This window comes from Chenopodium album, chromosome 12 (genome assembly GCF_948465745.1).
Source record: "Chenopodium album chromosome 12, dcCheAlbu1.1, whole genome shotgun sequence".
Taxonomy (NCBI): domain Eukaryota; kingdom Viridiplantae; phylum Streptophyta; class Magnoliopsida; order Caryophyllales; family Amaranthaceae; genus Chenopodium; species Chenopodium album.
The window spans coordinates 239,203-260,888 of NC_137845.1; the positions used below are offsets into that span (position 1 = coordinate 239,203).

The following is a 21,686-nucleotide window of genomic DNA, read 5'->3' on the forward strand; positions in this document are numbered from 1 at the left end:
TTATATTATATTTAATTTATATATAAAACAAACCACCATCCCCAACCACCTCCTCCCCGTTCTCCTCCATTTTCTCCTCCCTTGGTAGCAACCCCCTCCCCCCACCAGATCCGCCGCCCAAATCCCCCACCTCCGGCGACCTACCTCCACCGTCGTCCAACCCTCTTTTTCCCCTTTACTCCCGCGCGGCGACCACCACCTTTTTATTTTGAAAAATAAATCCTAGAAAATCAATTTGGGGGTTTTTAATTTTATGCTTCTTGCTTGCAATTGATACTTGTTTTGGCTTTAATTATGTATATATGTGATGTTAGGGTGATTTAGAAGCAAATTGCATTTGATTTGGACTTGATTTGAGCATGTTTGAGTAAACTAGAGCCAAAATTTTGAAGGGAGGTGGTGGTCGCCGACGGGGATAAGGGAGGGAGGGTCGGCCGGCAGTGGAGGTAGGTCGCCAGAGGTGAGGGGGATCCGGGCAGCGGGTTCAGTGGGAGTGGGGGTTGCTGCCATGGGAGGGGGAAGGGGAAAGGGAAGGGTGGTTGGTTGGCGGTTTATTTATATATATAAATTAAATCTAATTAAGTAATTTGGTGGATTAGAGGTTAGTTAGAAGAAATGGGAGGAAATTAGAGATTAATTAAGTAAATTAGTGGTTAATTAAGTAAATCAGTTTCCTCTTGCAAAAATAATGGACGTGGTGGTTTTTTTAAACCAAAAAGCTTTTAAAAGGTTTTTTTCCGCAAAATGGTGCTTTTAAAAGGTTTTTTCAGACAAATTTGCCAAACATATAAGCCAAGAAAAGGAATATATTAGCCAAACCAAAAACCATATCAGCCAATAAATAAAATATATCAGGCAACACATGAAACATATCAGCCAACGAGTAAAATATATCAGCCAAGCCTCTCATACCAAATAATTCGTGCATCCATGCGCTCGTAATATCTTCTCTTTAATTTAATACAATGGCCATTCAAAAGTCATCCTTATTAAATACTAAAGTATTGTTTTATCAAGGTGATTAATTTGTATTTCCTCTTACTAAAAATAAATTCAATAACTTTCACCCATAAATCCATACAACAAAAGACGAACGAGTGAAATTTCCGGGTGATTGTCGTGTGATCAGATCACATTGTAGATTGTACCATTGCCAAAGTTGGTACTTGCTGTTGCCGAGTAGTTTACCATCTTTCATCCTTCGCGCTTCCTCTTTCCTCTTTCCTCTTTGTCTGCGGAAGAATCATTTGGTTGTTCTTCTTCATTCTTGATCTGGTAATTACTTTTTGCATTTCAAGTTTTAGACTTTTAATCTTCTCGAAGATGACAACTTTTCTTTGATTTCATATTCTTAATTATCTCTATTTATAAAATAATTGCTAATTTTGTATTTCACCTAGTTCAATATTAGAATTCTAAAGTATTTCCCTAATTCAATTGAAACCCAGATCAAACTGATAAAGATTTACTTTTTTTTAGATTGAAACAGAATTTGGTTCAATTGGGTTCTTCATTTGCCCTAATTGATTGCTGTCAGCTTGATAATCATATATTTGGTACTGTTTTCTGGGGAGAGATTGAATATGGACAAAGTGAAGAGTATGTTGGGGGTGAAGCCAAACCCTCAGCAATTGCTTAGAGATTGGCAAAGGCGTCTTCGTCAAGAGGGTCGTAATATCGAGCGCCAAATTCGAGGCATGTCGTCGCATTTCTTTATTCTTTATTTGTTTAGTGCTTGCTGTTGAAGATGATGTGAAAATTTGATGTTTATGAGTAGATTATTTGATTTTGTGATTCGGTTTTTGTTGAATATTTTAGATATTCAAAGGGAAGAGAAGAGTGTACAAAAGGCAATTAGAGATGCTGCCAAGAGAAATGACATGGGTTCTGCAAAGGTATTATCATCAATGTCATTGAATTTCAGTAATCTAATTTTTGAGAATTTAGGGTTTGTGTATGAATGTGAGATGCCACTTGCTAGAAGTGTAAAGATGTTTACGTGCCTTCGAATGGAGAGTTATACCTATCTTTTGTGTATAATGTATCAGGCACTTGCTAAGGAAATTGTGAGGTCAAGAAAAACCGTCAATCGTCTTCATGAGAATAAAGCTCAACTTAATTCAATATCAATGCATCTCGGAGAAAGTGTTGGTATGATAATGCTTCATTACATCTTACATCGTTCTTCTTTTGCAATATGTTTAAAATTTAGTTGGGGCGGTTGATATGCTTGTCAATTACCGAGCAACCAATTTCTGCTGTTTCTCTTTAGATTCATGGTCCTAAAGTCCTTTAACATTTTCTTCACGGTGTATTAATTTCCCCATGGATAAGGGACTGGTTTTTAACTTTCATCTTATGTTGACAAGTAAATTTCTAGCTTATTTCTTTCACTTTGCATTGCTGTCTGTCATTCTTCATTCATAAGATGAATCTGCTTTGTGGGATCATTGTCGATTTCTCCTTTCTCTTCTATCTTTCCTTAGAAATGGAAAATAGGCTTTGTCATATGCTTTCATACCTTCCCAACTTCTTTAATTTTTACATTGCAGTGAATTTGAACCATTATTAATTTGAAGCACAAATGAATTGACTTGAACCAGAAGCTGGAAAATTTATCTGAGCTGTAGCACACATTATGAACCTTGACCGTTGTTTTTTATTTATTTTTGGGTTTGTCTCCTGCAATGTTAGTTAGAATACATGACATATAGAATTGCACTGGCTAAATTGGCTACTGTTATTCATCACAATGTCAGTAGTAAGTACTGATTACTTCTACGGCTCTTCTGCCTACAATCTGTCTCCAGCATATGTTCTATGTTGCAACACTTTGTGCCCTACATTTTGTATCTTTATTAACTCACCTTGAATCTTGTACTTGCAGCCGTTGCTCGTACAGTGGGTCATTTGCAAAAGAGTGCTGAGGTGATGAAACTTGTCAATAACCTCATGAAAGCTCCACAAGTTGCTGTTACTATGCAAGAGTTCAGCAAAGAGATGACCAAGGTATATTGTATAAAAAATAATTCTAAACAATCAGTTTTCAGGCTTCTAGCGCAATTCTTCATTTCACCATTACGTTGTCACTTGAATTTTTTCAGCGAATACTCAGCTAACTGAGTCTTGAACTCTTGATTCATGAAATGGTGTGCCATTTGTCTTATTGTTTATGTGAACAAGGTATCATAAGAAAATAGGAATTTGCTCTGTTGAGCAAGCCTTAGTTGATGCGGCCATAAACTTGTGACATCATGGGGCACATAGCTTGCCCCCGTTGTGTGATAAGAGATATATTAATGCTGTTTTTTTTTTTTTTTTTTTTTTTTTTTTTTTTTTTTTTTTAATTCATGCCTTTTCTTTCATGTTTCAAGGCTGGGGTAATTGAAGAGTTTGTCAACGAGGCTGTTGATGATGCGCTAGATTCTGAAGACATAGAAGAGGAAACAGAGGAAGAAGTTGACAAGATCCTGACAGAGTTGGCCAGTGAGACTGCTGCACAGCTTCCTGTTGCAGCGAGGAAAGAAAAGATCAAGGCACCTGCACAGAGCACGAGCATACAGGTGAGCCTGAAATTTCCTTCACCTGACTACCTAAGTTAGGTTTTTGGTTTGCTGTGGCTGAAAATTTGGTTGCTTGTCTTTGTAGGATGAGGAGCCAATTGCTGAAGGTTTAGATGACGAGGAAGAAATGGAGGCGATAAGGGCACGTTTAGCCAAAGTTAGATCATAAGATACAAATCTCGCCAAGAACAGGTACTCTAGGCAAGCTTGGAGTCATGTAGAATGATACGGTTGCAAGGACACCTTAGTCTTGTATAACCTTCATATCCTGTAATATTATTTCAGGTTACTTGATCATGGAACCTGATTTTCCTCTCTGGCCCCTCACTAACATATACATAATGAATGATACAGGAGTTAATAGGCTCTTCAGATCGGTTCCGTCACATTTGTCTGTGTTGCCAAACTTTGTTGTAAATAATACGGAACTCAGCTTTTGCATAATGGATTCTGTCTTGTGGATTTTCGGTTGTGTAATGAGCTCTGAAATCTTCCCTATTCTCAGTTCTAATGTAAAGGGCCTTCAGCTTATGCAAGGCATAATGACTACTCCCATGCCACTGAACTCTAATTTTTAATATTCCATGTTTGGTTGAACTTGTAATGTTCAATTGCTTCCTTTTTTAATACAAAGTACTGATAATTGCCTCACACACCAATGCAGTGACTAAGAATTATTGAACGCCTGTTTTATTACACGATGGCTAAATAAGCTGTGATTTTCTCTTTATCACGCATGTTGCACATTTTCAGCGACTTTTTTTAGTTCCTTGGAATATGGACGCCTAACAAGTCCTTTTGTCTCAAGTCTTAACAATTCTGGTAACTGGCAAGTCTTGAAATTACACTGTGTGATAATATCCAATCAAGTAACACTTGAAAGTTGAAACTTCAACAAGGCAAACTAGGCTTTTCTTACTGATCAAACAATCACCAAAAGTCCTACCAGAGGTTGAGACATGTTTGAAAGTTTTATGGCGAAAATTACATATTAGTAATTCATGAACGTGCTGCACCTAAAAATGATCTTTATTACAGAGCAAGAATACTGAAACCTTAAAAGAAAACAAAAGAACAGAACTAGAACAACAAGCTGCCCCAATTCACTGAGATTATGATATTTTACACACATTTTATCAGATCAAATGGGGCTTTTATTTAACGAGGAATATTATTCCAAGAATGCAGCTTCCACAACCATTATCACCATCAATGTTCCAAGCACTGCTATCAACATTCAAAGATTGTGGGAATTATTACTATCTGATCATAAATTGCAATCCCCTGATGATGAGCCATAAGTTACTGCAAACCAGAGCCCTCGTGAAATCCAAAGCCTGGGAGAAAGCAAAGTTAGCAAACAACACATAGCAGTAAGCAGGGAGGAGGCACAAATATTTATCCCAGCTAAATATTCTTTGGTATTATCTATATTTAATAGAACTGTAACTCTGATCCTCAGTTGACATCTAGCGAAAACATGAATGTGTACACAATACATCAGATAATTTTTTTTTTTTTTTATTATTTTTTTTTAAACCTGATTCAAAAGTTCAGCTGTCCAAAAATTGCTAGGATAAAATCTTGATATCGTGGGGCATCTAGGGTGACTATAAGTTATCTTCAGCCTCAAAAAGATGGAGCTATATTCCTTCAGCTTAGCTCAAAAGAAGATAGAGAGAGGGAAGCTGAAGCAAAATAGCAGAAAAAAAGAAGTAACAAGGGACTCATTCAACGATGAAACGGCATTCTGTAGCATTAAGTGTTCTTTCATTCTTTTGTAGTGGATCAAAATGGCATCTAACTAAGGGCATGAACGTATAAGAATAAATTTTTTCTTGAAAATCTGGCTGAGCAATAAATCTTGTTATAAAGTTTTGAAGAGGGATGAGAGAGGGGCAGGGGGAGGGGGGGTGGGGGCAAGGAGCAATCCAAGGTCCTGAATATATTCATGGCCTTTAAAATGAAATATTACTCCGGTCAGGTGGCACAAGCCTATTTCAAAAGGGCAAAGGCAAACTCACCTGTGTAACATCATCCTTCCAGTCCTTGTAAAGAGATCAAGGCAAAAATTTGGAGAAGGCTTTCAAGTTTCAACTATCTTTGCAGATAGTTAGCCTAAAGATATATGTTACACTAGGGATCCAGACTACAGTAGGTAATTACATGCTGATTCCAGTGACAATAATCCATGAATTTCAGGACTTTATGCGCCCATGAAACAATTGAAACCCACTGAGTGATCTAAAAAATAAACTAAGGGAAGGTTTCCCCAAGTAGGTTGCCTTGCGTTCTAAATCAGTTAAGAATCAGAATACTCAAATCCTAAGCTAAATTATGGTTAGATAGCAACCAACATTTAAAAGAAAGTTCACACTTCACAGAATACCAATTAGAGTAGTCATAGTAGCCTCCAAGACTAATACTTACGGAGCATAATGTGGACCACACTAAGAAGGTATACTAGACTTTGAGTTCTAATGCCATAAATAATCTTAAAATACAATGTGGGGAAACATCCCTTACATGTGGTCTACAGAGTCCATGTAAACAACTCCCTGCTGATAAAATTGTGCCAATCTATGATGAGGAAGACCATAATATCAAAGTAGAAAAAGATACTTCGTATAAAATTTCAAAACTGCCCAAAAGGAAACTCAACCATACAAGCACTCTATAATCTTCTCACACTGCTCAATTATTTCCTTGGTGTGGAAGCATATGTAACATTCTGATTCTCCTAGTTTCCATCAAGACTAACAAACCAAAAGGAAATTCTCCAATAACCTACAAATTAAGTGAGGCACAACAAGGTATATTCTACTGACAATCTTTATAGTTTTCAATGACGAGTTCTGTAGCAAGACTAAGTGCTAATACCACAGCTACACACTCAAACAACAGCTTATGCGGTGGTCATGTCTTCATTGTTTGGTATCAGTTAAATTTTAAGTAAATCATGCAAACCCAAAGTGCTTACCGAAATTGGAGTTCAAATATGTATCAAGGCTCCAATTTAATCAGCTCTTCCACAGAATTTTTATAGTTGGAAATTAAATCCCTGGCATGAAAAGAAAGATGTGTTAGCGAGCAGCATAAAACTGACATTAAAAAGCAGGAGATTTTTGAGCATCATACCTCCTTTGATTGAGCAATCGCTCACTTTCTTCCAGCTTGCGCTTTTGCCCTTCCACTGTCTGCAGGTTATTAATGACTGAGTCAAATCTGAGAACTTTTAGTGAATAAAATACGATGGGACCTTATCCGCAATAAAGTAAAATCAAATAGAGACAACCACCAAAACAATCAGGCAACCATTGCACTTGATAAAAGATGCAAATCATGGATAATTTTACCATGGCTTTTGAATTAATTGTCCCTGCAATAGAGTTCAAAAGTTGTTGGCACTTCTCAAAGCGGCTGTTCAGCTCCCCAATCTACACCCATAAGAAACACAATAAGATAAAATGCCCCATCTGTTGGCTTAATTTAACCCAGATAGTAGGAAATAAGTAACACAACTCAAATGGAAAGAGGAGGAGAGACCAAATTATCAGCATGCTGATCCCGAGTCCCATTCTCAACTGCATCAGCTAGATTTTCCACCAACTGCAACATCAATTTATCACAATCATAAATATGAAAGAACAGATTTTAGTGTTCGGTTTTGTTTTAAGCAAATAAAATCTCACATTTAAGAGGTGGAAATGAGAAGCAAGTGACTGATGCTGCTGCGGCTGCTGTGGTTGTAATTGCAGTTGCTGCGACTGTTGTGGTGATTGTTGCACAAGTTGTTGTTGTGGTTGAAGCTGTTGCGATTGCTGCTGAAATTGTGATGATTGCTGAAATTGTTGTTGTTGTGGCGATTGCTGTACATATTGCTGTTGAAACCTCTGTGTTTGTATTTGTGGCGGCGGCTGCTGCGGCTGCTGTTGTTTAGGAGACTGTTGCACAAATTGCTGCTGCTGTTGTTGGGGTGAAGGAGGAACATACTGTTGCTGCTGCTGTTGGGGCGAAGGAGGAACATACTGTTGCTGCTGCTGTTGTGGCGAAGGATGAACAAATTGTTGATGTTGTTGTTGAGGCGAAGGATGAACAAATTGCTGCTGCTGCTGTTGTGGTGAAGGATGTACGTACTGTTGCTGTTGTTGTGGTTGCTGTTGTTGTTGAGGTTGCTGTTGTTGTGGCTGCTGCTGTTGTTGTTGAGGTTGCTGTTGTTGTGGTTGCTGCTGTTGTTGTGGCGAGGGATGAACAAATTGCTGTTGCAGTTGTTGTTGAACAAACTGTTGTGGCTGTTGTTGGGGAGATTGCTGAATGTATTGTTGGTGCTGTGGTGACTGAAACTGTTGTTGTTGATGATGAAGGCCAAACTGTTGCTGTTGTTGTTGCTGAAGATGAAACTGCTGCTGGTGCTGGGGCTGAGACGAGAGAAAGAGAGGGTCTTGAGTGGAGGCTGTAGATAAGTTGTTATGCGTAATGTTGGGGATCATACTCCAGCTTCCTCCTCCATATTGATGATGATCCATGATCTTTGCCAATACCACAGATCCACACAAATAGAAAATGAGATGGCATTTGCTACAAAAGTGCTAATGTACAGCAAAACAAAACAAAGCCATTACACCAATTACATAAAGATTAGTGCCGCTTCTTAAAATACCCTACTGTAATTTACAGGAATGATCTCCAACCATAGCTAAAAGCAAATTCTAAAACTCTTTTGGTCATATCACGTCTATTGAATCGCTCTACATCAAAGAATCCTAAATGATCACCCAATTATCTAAGGCTCACAATTCACAAATCCAAACTAAGAAGACTTTTCCACAATCCTCCTATCCACGACTCCACTCCTCCGTCCAACCTCATTCTTACCATATTAAGAAGGAATTCTATTGAATTCATTCCAAAAATAACTAAACAACATTCATTGGTACTTGAAGATTCAAAATCATTCTAATGTACATTATCAATATATTTATCCAATGTTACCGCCACAAATAAGTAGACGGCCTCGCGTCTACACCAATTAAGGTATCTGGATCAAGTAAACCATCAACTGAATGTTCCAAATTTGTAAGCTCCAATTCTGAGAACAACGCTTCCAACATAAATGCAAAAGTTTTAAACAACAATAGTTCATCAATTTACTCACAACTACAGTAGTAATTAAAACCAAGATCATTAAATTCTCAAAGTATGCAGATGTAAAACAACCAAGTTCGTTATTAACCAAAAATCTGAACAAACGTTTATTATTTAATTATGATGACCAGTTTCTTCAGTAGATGTAATTGAAAGATAACAAAAATCTAATTAAGCCCAAAATCAGTAGTTAAGAACAAAATACATAATTCAAAAGATAATTGTCGATCCAAATTACCCACAATTTTTTTGCCCCAAAACAGAAATTACTGAAAACTCAAAAGAAAGGAATTAATACCTGCAAAATTGGTTTGAAGCAAAAATTCAATTAAATTTGGTGGAAATTGGAGGATCAAGAGTTTGAAAATAGGGAGGAGAAGAGAAGAGCTTTTTTACTCGTGTGCCTCTGTTCTTTACTTTGCTTTCAGGTTAAACGACGGCGTTTTTGGATTCGTTGCTTTAACTTCCAACTTTAGATTTTTTTATTATAAATATATATTTTTTTTATGAGGATTAATGAGTGCTCTATTTTGATTTTTACAATATTTATTTACACCGTTTTAATTAATGTTTATGCTTAATTGAGATTAAGTATAGTCATATGATTTAAGTAATACGTTGGCAAATATGTCGGTTAAAATGGAGCGCTTATTGAAAATAAAGAAAGTACTCCGTATTGTCCTCAATATATCAATAAAATTGATTTCTTCTTGAGATTGAGTCATAAACTCATAATTGTTGTTTTCTTTTTTTAAAAAAAAATATTGTGCAAAACCATAAAATCATAATTGCAGCACTTACCAATTTATGAAGTACTGTATAACGTTTTTATTATTGTGTGTTTGACGAGTCATAAGAAGCATGTTGTACTTCCTTCGCCACATATATTATAATCCTATTTTGACTATTTATAATTTGACTTTTAAAACTTTGGCCAAAAACATACGTTAATATAATCATGTGAAATATTGTTGTATTCGTCTCGATGTTTAGTTTTATAATATCAAATCTTTATAATTTTTGTTACTCCCTCCGTTTTTAAATACTTGCTCCATTTCTCCATGCACGGAGTTTTAGGAGAAATTGGAGAAAGTAATAAAATATGGAGGTAGTGGGGTTGATGGAAGAATAAAAAATTGTATAAAACCAAAAGTAGTGGAGAGAATTGAAGGAGAGAGAATATGGAATTGATATTGTTGGGTCCACTTGGTGAGAGAAATTAATTAAAGATTGTAAAAGTTTTCCAAATACGGAAATGAAGCAAGTATTTAAAAGCGGTAGGAAAAAAAAAGTGGAGCAAGTATTTAAAAACAGAGAGAGTAATATATAATTAAAGATATTTATGGTCAAAGGTACATATAGAAGATCGGGCAAAGTCAAAATGAGGCTATCAATATGAAAGGGAGTGAGTAGTAATTAAATAAAATTTATTTATTTTTTGGTGTAGAGAGTCATTATAGATAGTGATGTGAACGATATATGAACTTAAAATTATGGATACGAAGTACATCTTTAAGACTTACCAACTTACTTTGCTCCCACATAAGCATATAGTTGTGTGAGTAGTTAATAACTAGTTGATTATATGTTTAAAGTAATTGTCAAAAATGATTCTTAAAAACCTTTTGACAAACATTACTCCAAAGATTAGTCTTGTGTTATTCAAAATGTTTATGCTCATAAATCCTTTAAATGCAAGATTACTTCATCTATGAACACTTTGAATTAGGGATGACAATCCAGTTTGGATCCGACCCTACTCCGCCCCGATCCGAGATAAAAAAATTCGCTCCGAGTTCGAGAAAAAAGTAATCCGAGTTCGACTCCATTAAAATAATCCGATTCCGAGTAGGAGGAGGGTCAGAGTCGGATCCTCAAAAAATCCGAGAAAAAAATCCGACTCCGACAAATGTTCGAATTTGACGGATTATCCGACTCCGACTCCGATAGATAGTGGATTTTTGTGTGGGTCATGGTGGCATTGGGTGTGGGTTGTAAAGGCCCAAATAGCCCAATTTCTCAAAGTATATTGAATAACAAAAAAAAACTTGAAGTCGGATCGGATCGGAGTTGGAGGTCGGATTCGGAGTCGGAGTAGGAGTCTCGGAGTCGGAGTCAGATTTAGCCTCCGACTTCCTATAGGGTCGGAGTTGGATTTAACATAATCCGCTCCGAGTCCGACCCGTTGCCATCCCTACTTTGAATAGACTTTTCATCAATCTCAAAACATCATTGAAAATTCTAAATCCAAACTTGCAGACTTGCAATAATATGACTTCTCCTACGCAAAAAATATGACAAGTTTATCAATTTTGTTAGGCCAAATTAATAAATGGACTTTTTTTTTTTTTTTGTTTTCTTCCTTCTCAATTCTCATGTCTTTCAACTAAACACAAAATGCTCACCAACTACTCCTCATGAGTCATGACCTCATATACAGGTTAAGCTTAAGAAGATCACACAATTAAGACAAAAACATAACTCAAATCAAGCTTATAATAGTTCTTAATCCAAATAAATGTCCGAACCTTAAAAAAGTGCCAAATTATTTCTTTATTAAATCATTCCAAAAGCTATTTATAAACATCACCTCACCCACCGACGTCTCCTTTATTGAATACTCATGGTCAAGATTTTCTCCTTCTCTTTCTCCAATGATCACTCTTTAAGTGTCACTTAACTTTCTGGTTACTATATTTTGGGATTTTTTTGATCAACTCTTAAATTTCTACTATACTTAATTTTGCTAAATTTTCAATCTTTTTGGCTAAAAATTCAAAGATTTATTATCAAATCAAGCATTTTAGTTGTTAACTAGTGCTTTCCACCTAAACCCATTTTTTGTGCTCCCACTAAACAGCATTTTCATTACTTTTCTTCATATTTTTTATTTGTGGGTTTTCTTGAAAATTTAAGTCTTTGGAAGAAAATAATCATGACCCATATTAGTTTTCAGATTTTTGATTCTATTTACACTTCTTTTTTCTTGAAATTTTACTAGTTTCAATACTGGGTTTATGCATGAGATGAGAAAATTGAGTTCATTAATCAAGGATTTAAGTTGGGAGATGATGAATTTGTTGGTGCTCAGAATAATTGTTATTGTGTGTTCTTTCCCAGTTCTTGGATCTGCAGGTAATGGGGTTTTACTATATTTTTTGTTCCAAGTATGATTTTGATTATTCATGTCTACATTGTTATGTCTTATGTTCTTAAATTGTGAAGTTATGCTGGTTTGGATCAATGTGCTGACTTCTGTTGTTAGAATTTCAGTATTGTTCATTGACAAAATGTGCAATCTTTCTGTCTCAGTTTTCGAAATTGATGTCAGTGAGTGATCCATGATTAGTAATTCTTGGTGTATTAGATTCATGTGTTTCATTAGGATTTATGTGTAAAATCATTGAGCACTAAAATTCGACTGCAACTGTCGGTGAAATTCAATCAGTTTAATAGGTTTCTGGCAAGAAAATGATGTCAAGTTGAGCTGATTTCTTCAAGTTCTTCCTGATTTTGTGTAGAAATATAGAATTATCCATTATTATGATAGACAGTCAAATGTGTACTACTATACTAATTTGGTAATGAGTACCTGTAGAGGTCTGTAAAGCATTGTTAATTTGCTTGGCAATGAGTAAAAATTCTAAGTAAGTGTAGATTTATTGAGTGTAATCTTTTTTAAATTATATGGTCCACTGCAATTAATTTAGAATACAGTGTGTCTGTACTTCAGGTTTCAGTGTTAACTTGGAATCTAATATCATATCCATGTGCACGTTTGCTGTGGCAGATATGTGTTGTTTGGTATGGGCTGCATTATTTTAAGTGCATCAGTAGTTAATTAATGCTTAATAGAATTCCGTAGCATAATACAAGGTGAATAATGTACTATGAGTTGAATTAATTACTCTCTTCTTCATTTCTAGGCTCTTTAGTTTATTTGAAAAACGATGTTTACGCGTAGTGTTTCTGGTAACAAATGTTAAATAACTAATTTTGGCTTTAGATGCAAGAGACCATGCTGTATCTCCAGCAGCTACGCCTGTCTTCAGCAGCGACAGATATGGACATCCGGTTGCAGCACCTCATAAAAGCATGTTCAATTCTTTTCCTCATAAGAGTCATTCTTTTAGCAAAGGTATTCATTCAAAGAAATATACTTTTACTCACAATTGTGACTTTTGTGAGTGTTGATTTAGGCATGAGTCTATTGCCTGTCCACTTTGTGGAATTAACCATAGTGTTATTTCTTGTCACAGTTCCTACCCTGCATGGTTTTAATAGTCCTACATTTGCCTCCCCTCCACCTTCTGAATCTCCTTTTCGACATGTCCCAAGGGAACAGATCAATTCCCTGGGTTCTTCCCATGAAAATTCATATTCTGAGCATCATCGTGGTCATCATCATCATCATCACCATGCGAAGAACCATTATGAAAAATCAGCTGCAGGACCATCGAACCTGCTTTCTCCTCTGCCACACGGTTATCAATGTATGTTTTGTTAATTATGCTGTATGGCTATGGCTTTTTTTGTTGCATACATTGTTGCAATTTTTATTTAATACTCTGCAAAGCATCTTCACAAGTGTGAAAGATCTTTATTCATGACCATTGGAATTAATAATTTCCCTCATCAAGAGTACAATTAGTTGTGATAAATGCTCATGGTGATTAGGCTTGGTTTGTTTACAATCTTTATGTGCACATTCAAATATTAAAGGTAGGAACTCAGAGCTTATGCAATCAGCTACTTGTCTGATTGCTTGAATTTGGATATAGGTGCTTGAATTGTACAAGTATATGTTTATTACCAATAAATTCTTATGTCTTATGGAATTCTTATGGCAGCTATGCACCCTGCTCGCGAGATCACTCCATCTCGATCTCCCTATTCTTCAACCTCAAGCCGGAAGTCACCTATGCCTGCACCATCATCAATAGATTGGAAAAGTTAGTAGAAGTATAAGTTAATTAACAATTGCCTTCTTTTATACTTTTTTGGTAGTAATCAATAACTACAATTGCCAAATTAATAGATTTTTCGGTATGTTGATCAAACAATTATTCTCTGAATTATGCAATAATGTGCTGACAGAGCAACATAACTGATATTGTTTCATTGTGTTGGCTAGGGCCTTTTCAGCCACCCTCAATCTCTCCTTTGAGCTCTTCAGTAAAGATGTTTCCTCCTCCGTCTTCGACATTTGTATTACCATCTCCACCTCCTAATCAAGGTAACCACTTGTTTTTTCTATTTATTAAATTTTCTTGCTATATCTGATTTTCTACTTGTCTAAGTAGAACCTTACCATCTCAATGTTGATTATCTTCATTAAATATGTAGATTGTACATCAATAACATGTGTGGAACCAATGACGTACACACCATCTGGATCTCCCTGTGGTTGTGTGTGGCCAATGCAAGTCAGATTGCGACTCAATATTGCTCTATACAGATTTTTTCCTTTGGTCTCTAAGCTGGCTGCAGACATTTCATCAAGCCTTTCATTTAAACAGAGTCAAGTTCGCATCATGGGAGCAAATGCTGCAAGCCAGCAGCTAGAAAAAACTACTGTTCTTGTGAACTTGGTTCCTTTAGATGGAAAATTCAAACATGCTGCTGCATTTTCACTGTATGAGAAGTTTTGGCGCAAGCAAATTCATGTAAATCCCAACTTCTTTGGTGCTTATGATGTGCTAGACGTTCACTATCCAGGTTAGACATCATCTTGGGGATATTTACTTACCTTTTTATCTTATAATCTCGTTGTGATGGTACAAATAAACAGCTGCTCAATTTCCTTAATGACTAAAGTAATAATATTTATTGAACTATTGTAAGATAAATTATTTTATAAATTAATAGAGAAATATGTATAATGTCTCACTTGTGTCATTCTTTGCCCCCTCTGCAGGTCTTCCACCTTCCCCACCTTCTCTTTCTTCAAATCTTGCTGCTATAGATGATCATCCCTTTCCTGCTAATTTTAAGGGCAATGGTGGGAGTTCATCAAAGCCTCTGGGAGTTGATATACCAAGAACACAAACTACTGGTGGTCGTGATGGAAGCATGCGAGCTGTGATAATAATATCTGCAATAACAGCTTTTTTAACATGTGCTGGTATTGCATGGATATTGATAGCCAGACATAGATGTTCTGGTCCTCATCCTGAAGAGGCTCTAATGACTGAGGTGTCTTCCTTTACAAAGCCATCAGGTACCAGAAATAATAACGAATTTCAGTATAATATGTTGAAGCTTGCTAAATATTTATCTCCCCAATTCAGTTTGTGCTGTTATTAGTTATTCATAGTCATATTGCTATTTTAATTTATTTTCAAAGATAATTGTGATGGGATTTATAGAAACTTATTATATATTTTTTTCGTGACATTTTATTGTGCTATCCTTTGGCCTGCCTTCGTAGATATGCTCTCATTTATTCTGCTTTGTATGTTTGCTCTTGTAGAAATTGTGGCGCTAGCATAAATTAGAAACCTTGGATCTCCTAAGGTGCTTAACTAGAAATAGAACAAAAAATACCATATGTTGTTTTGGAAAATTGAGTGAATTTTGTTCAGAATTCATTATGATATATGCTAAATTCAATTTTTTGTCATTTAGTAGGAAATCGTTTTTGTTCTTGTAAATGGCTGATTATACAGTTTTTGGATCTGATGAAACAGGAGCTGCTAGGTCTTTGGCGGTAGGTAGCAAATCTCTTTGTAGTTCATTGTCTTTTGGCTCTGGGATGCTAAAATTTACAGGGTCTGCCAAAATCTTTAGTCTTCATGATATTGAAATCGCCACTGATGGATTTGACTCTTCGAGGATCCTTGGAGAAGGTGGATTTGGGGTAGTGTACAGAGGCATCTTTGATGATGGAGAGCAAGTGGCTGTTAAAGTTCTGAAGAGGGATAAACGCCATGGAATACATGAATTTTTATCTGAAGTTGAGATGCTAAGCCGTTTGCACCATAAGAATCTTGTTAAATTGCTAGGCATATGCACAGAGGATCATATTCGGTGCCTCATCTATGAGCTGGTTCCAAATGGAAGTGTTGAATACCACTTGCATGGTAAAAGCCAAGTTTTCCTTTTGGACATATAACTCTATTTATTGTTAAGTTGAGATACTTTTATAAATATTTATGTAAAAAATGATTATGTTTATCCCAGGAGTTGCCAAGGAAGTTGTTGCTCCACTTGATTGGGCAACCCGCATGAAAATTGCCCTTGGGGCTGCTCGAGGTTTGTCCTACCTACACGAAGATTCAAACCCTTGTGTCATACATCGTGACTTTAAGGCCAGTAACATCTTGTTAGAACAAGATTTCACACCAAAAGTGTCCGACTTTGGATTAGCCAGAAATGCATTGAACGAGGGAAACCAACCCATCTCAACTCATGTAATTGGGACATTTGGGTATAATACTCTCTCTAATGGTTTTATTTATTGATATGATTCTTCTCCATTCTTAACTTACAGAAGACTAATTTAAAAATTCTGATAAAAACTTGTTGCAAACTCAAGTCATTTTATTCCTAATAGTCTAACTTGTTTTATTTTCCAGTTACTTGGCTCCTGAATATGCAATGACTGGGCATCTTCTTGTCAAAAGCGATGTTTACAGCTATGGTGTAGTTCTACTGGAGCTGTTAACTGGAAGAAAGCCAGTAGACTTTTCAAACCCACCAGGTCAAGAAAATCTAGTAGGATGGGCTCTCCCACTTCTCACCAGCAAGGATGGATTGGAAATTGTAATGGACCCCAACCTAAAGACGACTGCTCCATTTGACAGTTTCTCCAAAGTAGCAGCAATTGCATCTATGTGTGTACAGCCAGAGGTATCCCGCCGTCCCTTCATGGGAGAAGTTGTTCAGGCCTTAAAACTTGTTTGCAGTGAGATCAACGATGCAAATGAGGAAGAACCAGGGAGTGATTCCAACCAGGCAAAGGTTTCAGTGGGTGAAGATATTAAGGGTGGTCAAATCCCACCTGACTTCCAAGTTTTCCTTGGGACTCATTATACTTCCCTTGGGTATGAGTCAAGTTGTGATGCTAAGCTGCCATCATCGGCAGTGGATTTGGCAAGTGTTTCAGCAGAATTTGCAGACAGTGAATTTCAATATTCAGGAATGCATTGCAGTTCTGGGCCTCTGGGATCAGGAAAGAAAAAATCATTCTGGCAGAGGTTTGGCCGACTTTCAAGAGGGAGCATGAAGGAACATCTTTGGCCAGGATCGCAGTGAATAAAGAAAACTAAGTTAATCATCAATTTAGCTACTGTCAAATGTCAATACATATAAGATGAGAAGTTTTGTTACCTAGAAGTGACAATTTGAAGTTTTTAGAACCTGCTTTGAACTTAAAAGACGGAAAAGGATTTAAATAGTAATTTTGGAGTGTTCTGAGCAAGGGCAGATGCTTTGATATTATTACGTACCCTGGAGTCATACTGTCATAGGGTGTGTGAAATTATTGTTGATTAATCTTTTGATTACCATCCAGAATGAGACTTATGCATGCTGTGGCTCTCTCAGGCTGCTGTGATTTGAGGTATGAATTTCTACACAAGTTCTTCAGCATTTCAGTGTCCAAATCAATAAGTCCATTCAAGTGAGGTTATATTTTCTTTGATGAGGAATTACTGTGATCTACTTCGTATTCATCTTTGCTTCTCAATTGAGCACTTGGTTTCAATACCAAACTAGTTACTGTATCTATCACCTTCTCTCTAGAATCTAGATATATGTGTTTAGAAGAAATCTGTTTTTCATTTTCATAACCTTGTTCTCTTTTTCCATGTAAAGTCAGATTTTATTTTCAGTCTAAATTATCCCCTTAATTGCAATTTAGAAACGAGAAGAACAAGTAAAAACTAGCTAGTACGTATACTTAGAAACTAAAGAAAGAGTTGATACAAAGTAGAGATGTATTATAAAGGACTCAGGACTAAGGAAATCTCTATATGATAAATGAGGGAAAATTATGAAAAAAAAAAAAAAAAAAACAAGAAATACAGGACTGCAGGAGATCTTTCACTCAAAGTGTAGCTAGAGTTGAATTTTAGTGCTTATTGACACAATTCTATACATTAGCTCCTTCGCCAAGTCTTTCCGTGAGGATCTTCACTCCCATGTACCTTCCCATCATCATGACAGTTGCTTGAGGATTGGTTCCTGGGGATTCATCGAATGTGGACCCATCGATTACACGAAGGCTATCAACCCCAAGAAGTCGATAATCAGGACCTACCACCTTGCCCATGTGGCAGCCGCCATGGTAATGCCACATGGTGACCACAGTGTCTTTACAGAACTGCTGCAAGGACTGAATGTCATTGGTGTGCTTAGGGATGAGGTTAACATTAGCCTGAACACTCATGTTCAGCAACTTCTCCATGGTTAGATCGTCATTGTTTATGTATTTAGCGAGGCGTTTGGATTTGACTATCTTCTCTATCATCTGTATGCTTTTAACACATTTTCTCAAATCCTGTGGGTGGCTGAAGTAATTGTAGGTGACTGTAGGATTATCGTCGATGTTTGTGGTGTTAAGCTTCAGAACACCTGTGGAGATTGGTTTTGCCACCTTTCCTAGGATAAACCCGCCCATGAAGGCCTCAAAGGGTAAGTCTTGTTTCACATCTCTGTAGGCTTGGATTGCCTCTTCTGTTCTCTCCTCTGGAGGAATTGTTGAGAGCTGTCCAATCTGTCCAGTGAAAAAAGAAATGTTTATGGATTCGACATTAGCTCGAATCTTAAACAAAACCGAGACTCTCTTGGTATAAAATGGGTAATATAGGAAGCACATCAAAATGAGCACAAACCTCAGCAGAGACAAGATCATTGTGTCTCTTGATGCTATTACCGGCCTGACCGAACCCATTGCTGGCTTCGAAGTACACACTGAACTTGGTTATCCCGGCAGTTTGAAGCAAAGACTGTTGCAAATGCTTCTTAAAAGGGACGAATATGGTGTTGAGAGGATTGTCTTGCACATCTCTTCCTACAAACTGGTTGTCAAGTACAAGAGGAATTTTCTTGTTAATGAGATCTTCCTTGGGTCCAATACCACTTAGAAGAAGCAATTGGGGGCTCCCAATTGCCCCACTTGATAAGATTATCTCACTTCCTTCTCTTTCTGATAGGTATGCTTCATGTTGTTTTCCATTTTCATCCTTGAAGACCACCCCTACCGCCCTCGGCTTTTCTCCTGTATTTTTTCAATTATATGGAAACTAATGATAAAACTTGATAAACTTTAATCTATTAGTCATAAAACTTTAACTAATTTTTCACTAGCTTTGTTCCGCAACTAAAAAGCACAAATACCTATATAAGGAATGCAAATAGCGACAACAGTCAACTTTTCAATGAGAGCATAAGAAAATATTTACGCAATGTTTATTATTATATTCCGTTTCATATAACTTTTTTTTGATGTCCTTTTTGTAATTTGTAAGGTTAATTGTCAAGCCTTAATTACGGCGTGGCGTATACCTTTTGTATTACTCTGTACAAAGTTAAATCTCAATAATTTTGGGTAGAGTTTTGTAGGAGGGACGTACCATTATTATCAAATTTGATCTTATGGACGGTAGCATGGATGTAGAGGTCGAGATTTTCAGGGTCAGCTGAAGCCAAGAGTTCAGCAGCGGAGTGACGGCGGCCTTGTTGGTCGAAAATGGAGCCACTAATCTTGGTTCCATACTTGTGATCGAAGGTGAATCCATTAAATGGTGACACCCCAACCTCTAGAAGAGCATCCTTTACTGCAGCTTGCCAAGGCGCAAGCTTTGGCGCATGAACAATTTGGTTCTCAACCCAAGGGTATGCTTCATTTACTAGCTCCGGATCCCACCCCGCCTTCTTCACAAAGCTACATGGAGTATTTTTATATTAATCCTTAAAAAAATATACATAGTACAAAGTAGAATAAGAATTCACTCTACTAAACCGCCAAATCTCACACATATTAATCAAATTCTAACTTTATTTTATATGTCAGGCTCGTTAAATTAAAAGGGAATAAGAGAATCCTCACCCAAAGATCCTAGTAGGATTTGATATTTTTGATCCCACAAGTAGTATGTAACTAGTTAGGCTGTTTATTAAGGGGCAGGTTTATATACAAAGTATGCTTTTCCTAATATTCACATAAAAAAAATGTTGTTTGTCTGTTTCGTTAAATTTTATGTACTTGGTATTAAAATAAATTCACAAGTATATAATAAAAGTTTATATATGCAATTGATTTAAATCTTTGTTAATGCAAAATTATATTGCTACAAAATTTTGGACTTGATCCAAAATAAAAATAAAATTATTCGATGAAGAATGAAAAGAAGCAAACCTTGGGCTAGCTCTAGAGTAGTAGCCAGCATTGATGCAAGTTCCACCACCAAGGACTCTAGCCCTTGCATTCATAACTCCGTCCGTAGACGTAAACTGTTGGGTGGCCGAGCTCGGTGAAGTATCTGCCAATGATATGTGAAAGTTCTCCATAAAGCTCACATTAAACTTGTCAAAGGGCACCCCTCCTCTTTCCAATAGTAGTACATTATAGTGTTTTGACAAGGTTGCCGCCAAGGGACACCCCGCCGTCCCACCCCCTACTATGATGTAATCATAACTCGATTTCCCACCGTATGGAGACGATGAGAATGAGCCTCCATACGGCGTTGTTGGTTTAGCAAATGCACTCGCCTCTTCGATGAAAGGGTAGTACATGTACTTTGGGTCGTTCTCTGCTGTTGATTTCCATAGTAAAAGGCATAGGAGAAACAAGGGTTTGAATAACAATAACAAGGCCATGACTTAAAGCAAAAATATAATGAGAGGGGTTAATTAGCAAGTTAGATAATAATGATTTTGATAGATGTCTAAACAAAGAAAGTATTATGACAAGTTAGCTAGGTAAAATGTGGCTCTTTCTCATTTGTCCGATTTTTAATTTATATACACATTCAAATTGACTGATGCATGCATGATGCATGTATATCTTTCAATTACATTTTTAGATTAAGATAATTTTATTAATTCATTATATTAGTTGCCGTAATAATCCAAATTAAATAACATTACTACCTACTACGCCCAATAACTTTTTTTTTGAATTTATTAGTAACTTGTAAGAGAAGTTTTATCATATGTTCCTTCCCTGCCAACCCTAGAGGAAGAAAAAGCTAGCTAAGGTTTAATTAGTGTTAATAATGTACTAGATTTGGTGCAACAATTAGTAACTTTGTTGATTTTCTGAGAGAACAAGTATCTTTGGCACGTGACCACTAATAACGCGATTTAAAAAGCTACTCCCTCCGTCCCAAAATGATAGTCCCTTATGGGCAAATTTTAGTCCCAAAATGTTCACCCCATTCGCTTTTTTCAACAACTATTAATATTAATTTTTTACCAAAATTCTCTCCAATTTGCAATGATATTTGTGTAAATTTAACTTTTCCATATAAATTTTGTTTTCCTATGTACTTTTATTACTTTATATCTCTACTTTTTTTGCATACCCAATGTCAATTTACCTTTTCAATGTACTTTTACTATTCTTATTTATGTTTATTAATTCCCGTGAAAAATGCCCATAACGGACCATCAAAAGGGGAGGAGGGAGTAATAGCGAAGGTTGTTGTGCGTTGAGAGAATGTAATATAGATGTGATACCTCTAAGTCAAAACGTCCTTTGCCATTTGTTGATTATAATTATACTTTATTGAGATTATTAAACTTTGTTGTCATTCCCACCTTGAAAAAGATTGTGTCAAAGCTCAAAGGATTACTGACAAAATTGTATTGTATCAAGAGATAATCACATTATTAATGGTGTAAGTATATTGTCAACTGCTCAATTAGCTTCACGATATAGGTGGGTGATGAATGCGCCAACTTCTTGTACAAATATTACTCCATTAATATATTCTTCATACTCCATATAGGCCCTGTTCTTTTGAGCTTCTG

General features: G+C 36.4%; 4 protein-coding genes across 9 annotated transcripts; 2 read left to right on the top strand and 2 right to left on the bottom strand.

The window, feature by feature from the left end:
* Positions 1–1,059: 1,059 nt before the first annotated feature.
* Positions 1,060–4,216, top strand: LOC145571444 (vacuolar protein sorting-associated protein 24 homolog 1-like). 3 transcript variants are annotated; one of them, XM_081630477.1, is made up of 8 exons: positions 1,060–1,275; positions 1,480–1,695; positions 1,819–1,895; positions 2,049–2,151; positions 2,888–3,009; positions 3,375–3,563; positions 3,649–3,755; positions 3,849–4,216. In XM_081630477.1, exons 2-7 carry the CDS (start codon positions 1,584–1,586, stop codon positions 3,730–3,732), a joined length of 687 nt encoding a protein of 228 aa, XP_081486603.1. In that variant the 5' UTR covers positions 1,060–1,275; positions 1,480–1,583; the 3' UTR covers positions 3,733–3,755; positions 3,849–4,216. The 3 variants fall into 3 exon arrangements, with proteins under 3 accessions (XP_081486603.1, XP_081486604.1, XP_081486602.1); XM_081630478.1 differs by having other exon boundaries at positions 3,918–4,216; XM_081630476.1 differs by having other exon boundaries at positions 1,061–1,275; positions 3,649–4,216.
* Positions 4,217–4,453: 237 nt separating this feature from the next.
* On the bottom strand, positions 4,454–9,143 carry LOC145569924 (uncharacterized). Of its 4 annotated transcripts, none has more exons than XM_081628888.1 (7): positions 9,007–9,143; positions 7,256–8,092; positions 7,110–7,172; positions 6,920–7,000; positions 6,702–6,760; positions 6,544–6,624; positions 4,454–4,900 (listed from the first exon to the last, which is right to left on the bottom strand). In XM_081628888.1, exons 2-6 carry the CDS (start codon positions 8,087–8,089, stop codon positions 6,567–6,569), a joined length of 1,095 nt encoding a protein of 364 aa, XP_081485014.1. In that variant the 5' UTR covers positions 8,090–8,092; positions 9,007–9,143; the 3' UTR covers positions 4,454–4,900; positions 6,544–6,566. The 4 variants fall into 4 exon arrangements, with proteins under 4 accessions (XP_081485014.1, XP_081485012.1, XP_081485015.1 ...); XM_081628886.1 differs by having other exon boundaries at positions 7,256–8,652; positions 9,007–9,135; XM_081628889.1 differs by having other exon boundaries at positions 7,256–8,152; positions 9,007–9,101.
* A 2,178-nt stretch (positions 9,144–11,321) lies between these two features.
* Positions 11,322–17,592, top strand: LOC145569925 (receptor-like serine/threonine-protein kinase ALE2). Its single transcript, XM_081628890.1, has 10 exons — positions 11,322–11,843; positions 12,715–12,846; positions 12,968–13,201; positions 13,559–13,660; positions 13,843–13,944; positions 14,055–14,426; positions 14,626–14,928; positions 15,398–15,790; positions 15,891–16,137; positions 16,286–17,592. The coding sequence occupies exons 1-10, from the start codon at positions 11,726–11,728 to the stop codon at positions 16,962–16,964; spliced, it is 2,682 nt and encodes an 893-aa protein (XP_081485016.1). The 5' UTR covers positions 11,322–11,725; the 3' UTR covers positions 16,965–17,592.
* Positions 17,593–17,707: 115 nt separating this feature from the next.
* Positions 17,708–20,531, bottom strand: LOC145572724 (protein HOTHEAD-like). Its single transcript, XM_081631697.1, has 4 exons — positions 20,071–20,531; positions 19,286–19,596; positions 18,545–18,930; positions 17,708–18,426 (listed from the first exon to the last, which is right to left on the bottom strand). Exons 1-4 carry the CDS (start codon positions 20,529–20,531, stop codon positions 17,803–17,805), a joined length of 1,782 nt encoding a protein of 593 aa, XP_081487823.1. The 3' UTR covers positions 17,708–17,802.
* Positions 20,532–21,686: the final 1,155 nt, after the last annotated feature.

Bases quoted from the DNA above. Each gene is read 5' to 3' on its own strand.
- LOC145569924 (XM_081628888.1), bottom strand. From the start codon at position 8,089: ATGGATCATCATCAATATGGAGGAGGAAGCTGGAGTATGATCCCCAAC. The intron at 7,173-7,255 runs GTGAGATTTTAT...TTGATGTTGCAG, and splicing joins CTCATTTCCACCTCTTAAAT to TTGGTGGAAAATCTAGCTGA. The intron at 7,001-7,109 runs GTCTCTCCTCCT...TTATGGGTGTAG, and splicing joins ATCAGCATGCTGATAATTTG to ATTGGGGAGCTGAACAGCCG.
- LOC145569925 (XM_081628890.1), top strand. From the start codon at position 11,726: ATGCATGAGATGAGAAAATTGAGTTCATTAATCAAGGATTTAAGTTGG. The intron at 11,844-12,714 runs GTAATGGGGTTT...TTTTGGCTTTAG, and splicing joins CCCAGTTCTTGGATCTGCAG to ATGCAAGAGACCATGCTGTA. The intron at 12,847-12,967 runs GTATTCATTCAA...TTCTTGTCACAG, and splicing joins GAGTCATTCTTTTAGCAAAG to TTCCTACCCTGCATGGTTTT.
- LOC145572724 (XM_081631697.1), bottom strand. From the start codon at position 20,531: ATGGCCTTGTTATTGTTATTCAAACCCTTGTTTCTCCTATGCCTTTTA. The intron at 19,597-20,070 runs GTTTGCTTCTTT...TACTCCATGTAG, and splicing joins TACTCTAGAGCTAGCCCAAG to CTTTGTGAAGAAGGCGGGGT. The intron at 18,427-18,544 runs GTTTGTGCTCAT...TTCACTGGACAG, and splicing joins ATGATCTTGTCTCTGCTGAG to ATTGGACAGCTCTCAACAAT.
- LOC145571444 (XM_081630477.1), top strand. From the start codon at position 1,584: ATGGACAAAGTGAAGAGTATGTTGGGGGTGAAGCCAAACCCTCAGCAA. The intron at 1,696-1,818 runs GCATGTCGTCGC...TGAATATTTTAG, and splicing joins TATCGAGCGCCAAATTCGAG to ATATTCAAAGGGAAGAGAAG. The intron at 3,010-3,374 runs GTATATTGTATA...TCATGTTTCAAG, and splicing joins TCAGCAAAGAGATGACCAAG to GCTGGGGTAATTGAAGAGTT.